Source organism: Terrapene carolina, unplaced genomic scaffold (genome assembly GCF_002925995.2).
Source record: "Terrapene carolina triunguis isolate 2854851 unplaced genomic scaffold, T_m_triunguis-2.0 Scaffold51491, whole genome shotgun sequence".
NCBI classification, from domain to species: domain Eukaryota; kingdom Metazoa; phylum Chordata; order Testudines; family Emydidae; genus Terrapene; species Terrapene triunguis.
Window position 1 is genome coordinate 1,604 of NW_020715842.1, and position 6,928 is coordinate 8,531.

At 44.1% G+C, this 6,928-nt stretch overlaps 1 protein-coding gene across 1 annotated transcript; it reads left to right on the forward strand.

The window, feature by feature from the left end:
- Positions 1–693: 693 nt before the first annotated feature.
- On the forward strand, positions 694–6,923 carry LOC112120019 (probable 2-ketogluconate reductase; the record flags this gene model as incomplete). Its single annotated transcript, XM_026647196.1, has 4 exons — positions 694–794; positions 1,826–2,210; positions 3,759–3,930; positions 6,770–6,923. Coding segments are annotated over exons 2-4 (708 nt in total), but the record flags the coding sequence as incomplete, so codon positions are not given.
- Positions 6,924–6,928: the final 5 nt, after the last annotated feature.

The following is a 6,928-nucleotide window of genomic DNA, read 5'->3' on the forward strand; positions in this document are numbered from 1 at the left end:
TTCAGTCCTAGGCTGCAATCTTGCAAATGTGTATGAGTAGTCTTATTTAAATCAGTGGGGACTTTTCAAATTGCATAAAGTTAAGCATGTGAAGAGTTTGCTGGATCTGTGGCCCTGGTCTTCAGCACATAGGCTTATAAACGTAGCTCAAACACTCCACTCTTCTTCAGGTCTGGGTAAGGAAGCACTGTGTAGCTCAAAAGCTTCCACCAACAGAAGTTGGTCCAATAAAAGATATTACCTCACCTACCCTGTCTCCCTTACAAACAAGGGCGAGTTTGCCATCTGGGCTCTTGATATCCACAAGAAAGTGACCTGTGATACTCATTCTGTAGCAACCTTCAGATTGTAATTACCGTATATACTTGTTCATTAGCCCATTCGTTTATAAGCCGACCCCCCAAAATGGATAGGTAAAAATAGCAAAAACCGTATGACCCTTTCATAAGCCGACCCTATATTTCAGGGGTTGGAAAACTTTGGCTTCTGGCCCGCCAGGGTAAGCCACTGGCGGGTTGGGACGTTTGTTTACTTGGAGCGTCAGCAGGCATGAAGCCCCTCAGCTCCCTGTGGCTGCGGTTCGCCATTCCCAGCCAATGGGAGCTGCGGGAAGTGATGTCTGTAAAGGGTTAAGAAGCTCATATAACCTAGTGACACCTGACCAGAAGGACCAATAAGGGGACAAGATGCTTTCACATCTGGGAGGGGGGAAAGTCTTTGTTGTTGTTGTGTGTGTGCGCGCGCGCTTTTGCAGAAGAAGATCCAGGAGGCAGCCATCTAACTCCCTTGAATTAGTAAGTAATAACAGAAGAAATGTGTTAGGTTACTTTTATTTTTGTTTGCGATTTCCTTTGCAAGAAGAGGGAGGCTATTCCTGAGTTGTAACTTTAAAGTTTGCCTAGAGGAGAGATCTTCTATGTTCTAAATTTTCACCTTTTTTTTTTAATTAAAATTCTTCTTTTAAGAACCTGATTGATTTTTCATTGTTTTAAGATTCAAGGGTTTGGGTCTGTGTTCACCAGGACTAATTGGTGAGGATATATTCTCAAGCCTTCCCAGGAAGAGGGGTGTAGGGGCTTGGGGGATTATTTGGGGAAGGTAGAGCGCCAAGTGGTTCTCCCTAAATGTTTGTTTAAATCACTTGGTGGTGGTAGCGTTACTTAATCTAAGACATAAGAGGGAAATTGTGCCTTGGGGAGTTTTTAACCTAAGCTGGGGGAAAAAAAAGCGTAGGGAGTCTTCATGCGGGTCCCCACGTCTGTACCCTAGAGTTCAGAGTGGGGAAGGAACCCTGACACAAAGTAAATTAGAGATTTCAGTACACCTAGTCCATAAATAACACTCTCATTGGGTTAGATGAAATCATGTCCTCAAATACGCTCATGAAAATTCACTGACTTCAGTGGGGTTGTGTAAGTGGATGTGAATGCAGAATTTGGCCCAGTGAGCAGAGATGTCCTTTGGCCCACAAAGCTTTGAACTGTATAGACTTTGACCCTTGAATTTATATGGTTTTACTTAATTATTTCTGTTAAATTTTATCTTGTATCTTTTCACCTATAGGTGTTAGGACAACTATGCCATGCTATAACAATGCATTCTTGCCGAAGTAACAATTGCTTCCAAACTTGACTATTCTCCGAATAGTGCAGCAGAAGTTTTTCAAAAATAAATAAGACAGGGAAACTTTGGACATGAGTTTACTGTCTCTTTCTGCCGTAACAGGGCAAGTGAAGTAAAGCCCTGCTGGACTGTTGTTTAAAACATGGGGGGGAGGGGGAAAATGTTACTCAGGGAAACACTTTGGTTTTGTTTCCTTTTGTAGGGCATGGAAGAGCAAGAGCTGCCTTATGTGTTGATAAACACTACAGGAGGGACATACGGAGTATATGAGGATCATGTCGAGTTTTTGAAGAAACATTTTAACCTTATCACCATGAAGGAATTTCTTGAAAACAAAAATCGTCTTAGTGAAAAGATCAAAGCTATTTATATGTGGTGGCACAAACCAGCTGCTAACCAGGAGCTTCTCCATAGTCTGCCTAACTTAAAGGTGATTGCAACCTCTGGGGCAGGAGTGGATCATTTGGACTTGAAACTGATCTCCAGCTTTGGAGTGAAAGTCGCCAACACTCCCTTTGCTGTTTGCAATGTCACTGCAGATCTGGGGATGGCTTTAATGTTGGCATCTGCCAGGAGACTAGTGGAAGGTAACCATTTAATTTTTTTCAGGATCAGCATTTCAAAATATGCTATGTTAAAATGTATGTGGATGCATAGTTAAAAATATAAATACACAAAATCAAGGAATGGGAAAAGGTGACAATAAATGTCTCATGGTAACATTAGCTTGCCCACAGGGCACATATAATTTCCAAACAAAAATGTCAGTAAAATAGATACCTGTAGTTTTAGAGCTTCCCTCCCTTACCCCAGCTCATAACCACCATCCCATACTGCTTGTTCCCTCTGCCCCTGCTTTTCCAGGCCCAACAAGAGGGAGCACTGTGCTCTGCCTTTTTGAGGCTGATGTGAATTAGCCCCATAAAAACCTTTATTCACACTTTTGTGCCTCATCTCTCTGCCTGCAACATATGTGCAGGAAATACAATGGCAGGCAGGTGTCCTGCAGCCTCCTGGGGCTGGAGTAGATCTGGCCCCACTGAAAGTCACCTGGTGATGGTACTGCAACCTGTAGCGCATCAGCTACATTATCCAGAGTCTAGGTGACACAGCTATGGCATTGTTGGTGGGACTTAGCTCCATTAGCTCCTAATGACTAGCCACCCCAGATGGATGGCTCAGATACTGGTTGAAGAGCTGACAATTTCTACTGCTTCCAGAGCCAAAGACAAGAGCAGGTTTGTGATGGAAATAAAACTGAGGTTAAGAGTCTCATCCCACTCTCCCCCAAAGGGAGTTGGGGGGTGGGGGGAAAGGGGAGGGTGAAAGGAGACATTTACTGCTATGAGCAAGAAATCAAATCAAGAGCTCTGGTTGCCAGTGTCAACATTACCCATCATGTGTTTGATTAAAAGGTAAAAGTAAATATTGGTGCTCCATTGTCATGTTGGCTTGTGAGCCAAAGGAAAAAGATGGTGTGACAGTTTATGCCCTTAGGTGCAGGGCAGCATGGCCTAGCAGCCAGAGCCTATTGAGATGGGGGTGGGGCACCCACCAAGAGGTGTGGTGGCCCCGGTAGGGGGGCCTAAGCCCACCCAACTCCACCAGGCCCCAACCCAGGGCCCTAACACTGGCATAGCAACTGGCCACTGACTCAGTGGGGGGAGGGGGGGGGGAGGGTCCTACCAAAACACATTGAGGTTTCCCAGGCGGGAGGTACCACTCCATCACCCTCCCTGGGCCACTTCCTACCAGCGTCTGCGTTGGGACTCCCATGAGACATTGGGTTCGCTGTGGTTAGCTGGGCCGGTCACCTCCAGTGGCTACTCCAGTCACTGGGGTTCAGGCAGGCCCAAGGGGGCTCTGATTCCCAGTGTGGACTGGGGCTCTGCAGGCACTTCCCAGACAGGTCATTCCCTTGCAGCCTTCAGCTCAGAATGAGCTGGGCTTCCTCCCTTTATACTGCTAGAGCATCTGGAGCATGCCCAGTCCCACTGGGGAGGCGGGACTTCCGCTGTCAATAATATGGGCTTAACCCTGGCTGGGCTGGTGTGGGGGTAAACAGACCCTGTCACAGATGGGTATCTGAATGCCTGGCATCATTCCATTCCTCGTGCTATTTTTCTTTTTTTCAGGTTGTCAGATTGCAGTTTCCCCAAACACTGAGCATTTTGCTGATGACTTGCTGGGAGATGAAGTCACCGGGGCTACCCTTGGTATCATTGGAATGGGCAGTATTGGATATATGGTGGCCAAGAGGGCCAAAGCTTTTGAAATGAAAATTCTTTATCACAACAGGAGCCAGAGGTAAAAGTATGTCTGATCCCAGTTAGAAAATCAATTTTGTAACTGCTTGTAAAGATTACTTGTAGCTGTCATTGTCTCAAACGTGTCATATTTGTTTATTCAGCTCATAGATTCATAGATTCTAGGACTGGAAGGGACCTCGAGAGGTCATCGAGTCCAGTCCCCTGCCTTCATGGCAGGACCAAATACTGTCTAGACCATCCCTGATAGACATTTATCTAACCTACTCTTAAATATCTCCAGAGATGGAGATTCTACAACCTCCCTAGGCAATTTATTCCAGTGTTTAACCACCCTGACAGTTAGGAACTTTTTCCTAATGTCCAACCTAAACCTCCCTTGCTGCAGTTTAAGCCCATTACTTCTTGTTCTATCCTTAGAGGCTAAGATGAACAAGTTTTCTCCCACCTCCTTATGACACCCTTTTAGATACCTGAAGACTGCTATCATGTTCCCTCTCAGTCTTCTCTTTTCCAAACTCAATAAACCCAATTCTTTCAGCCTTCCTTCATAGGTCATGTTCTCTAGACCTTTAATCATTCTTGTTGCTCTTCTCTGGACCCTCTCCAATTTCTCCACAGCTTTCTTGAAATGCGGTGCCCAGAACTGGACACAATACTCCAGTTGAGGCCTAACCAGCGCAGAGTAGAGCGGAAGAATGACTTCTCGTGTCTTGCTCACAACACACCTGTTAAAGCATCCCAGAATCATGTTTGCTTTTTTTGCAACAGCATCACACTGTTGACTCATATTTAGCTTGTGGTCCACTATAACTCCTAGATCCCTTTCTGCCATACTCCTTCCTAGACAGTCTCTTCCCATTCTGTATGTATGAAACTGATTGTTCCTTCCTAAGTGAAGTACTTTGCATTTGTCTTTATTAAACTTCATCCTGTTTACCTCAGACCATTTCTCCAATTTGTCCAGATCATTTTGAATTTTGACCCTATCCTCCAAAGCAGTTGCAATCCCTCCCAGTTTGGTATCATCTGCAAACTTAATAAGCGTACTTTCTATGCCAATATCTAAGTCGTTGATGAAGATATTGAACAGAGCCGGTCCCAAAACAGACCCCTGCAGAACCCCACTCATTATACCTTTCCAGCAGGATTGGGAACCATTAATAACTACCCTCTGAGTACGGTTATCCAGCCAGTTATACACCCACCTTATAGTAGCCCCATCTAAGTTATATTTGCCTAGTTTATTGATAAGAATATCACGCGAGACCGTATCAAATGCCTTACTAAAGTCTAGGTATACCACATGCACCGCTTCTCCCTTATCCACAAGACTCGTCATCCTATCAAAGAAAGCTATCAGATTGGTTTGACATGATTTGTTCTTTACAAATCCATGCTGGCTATTCCCTATCACCTTACCACCTTCCAAGTGTCATCTCAATTTCAGAATGAGGCATAGGGACATAATGGTGTGATACCTGCAGCTTTATTCTTAAGTGCCTTTTTTATTATTGCTATTCTATTTTTAAATGATGAAATACATAGAACTGTTGTGAGGTTTGTTTAAAAATGTGCAGGAAGGATTAGAAATTTGCCTGCCATGCCGGTGGTCTTAGACATCAGTAGTCATCCTCCAACCTTTTGATAGTATGGACCATATCTTAATAGATAGTGGAAATAAAAGATAGTCCAATCAAACAATATTCCTGTAGCAATTATGTAGCAGTGGCCCCAAACAGAAGTAGCTAGTCTGGCTCCTTCACCTCCTCTTAGAAGCAGCGGACTATAAAGAGAGTTACACCATGTGAACTGCCAGCTCTCTGTGGACCAACACTAGTCCACAGAATAATTTCTCTCCTTGCATCATGTCTGCTGCCATGTTGCAGACACAGAAAGCAAGTGAAAATCATGTGGGTTAGGAGGGAATCCATGTTAGGACCAGAAAGCATGATCATCAACATCATTATTTTTACATTTTAATATTGTGGCATTGGGGCCCCATTGGGCTAGGCCCTATACAAACATATAGTAAATATATCCTAGCTGAGAAACTTTACCAAGAATATTGGACCATAAGACCTCAGACAGACCAACTACTGATGGTCTGAGAACAGCATCACTTGCTATGGATCAAGCACAAATTCTACTGATTGACAAATGCAGGAGCCTTAAGAGAGATTTGTAACTGAGTTTAGTTACAGAACATCCCAATAGGAGGAAAAACAGTCCAATAAATATATTTAATATTTGTTCTCATTTATATTTGTTCTCTCTGCTCTTGCTCCCCTGACTCCTTTGGCACTTGAGCCTGCATTATTCTGCTTCATGACACCAGCTTTCTCATTAAGGAGCCCTCCAATAGGTTTCCCTCGGTTCTTCTTTCTGTGCCACTGTTTCCTGTGTTGTATGTCTGAACCTCTTTCCCTCCTGTTATTTAAATGGCAGCTGTCCCTATTTCCAGCTTGATGTAAGAAGGAAAGTAAACAGTCTCCTCCGAAACAGGCAGCAATGCTATTCCCTAAATAGGCTAGCAGTAAGACTCTTGCAGACTTGACATTCCACTCTGCAGTGGATGCCAAACTAATCATCTCTGCATGAAGCAACAGAGGGTCCTGTGGCACCTTTAAGACTAACAGAAGTATTGGAGCATAAGCTTTTGTGGGTAAATGCCCACTTCATCAGTGGTGTACCTGATGCTTCCTCCTGGGAAGCAGATACCCTTGCAAATACAGGGCTCCTGCATAGTCATACACAGAGCTGCAAATGGATGGGGCAGCAGGGAGGGGAGTGAGAAGGTGAAATCCATTTCTGTAATAGAGATTTGAACCTCCAATATTTTCTACTTACAAGAGCAGTTGAACTTTGTTTTCCTTCAGAAAAGAGGAAGAGGAACGGGCTGTTGGTGCCATTTATTGTAAAAAGATAGACGACTTGCTCCAGCAGTCAGATTTTGTGATGCTGGTTGTGAAGCTGACGCCTCAGACAGACAAACTGTTTGGGAAGAAGGAGTTAGAACTGATGAAACCCACTGCTAC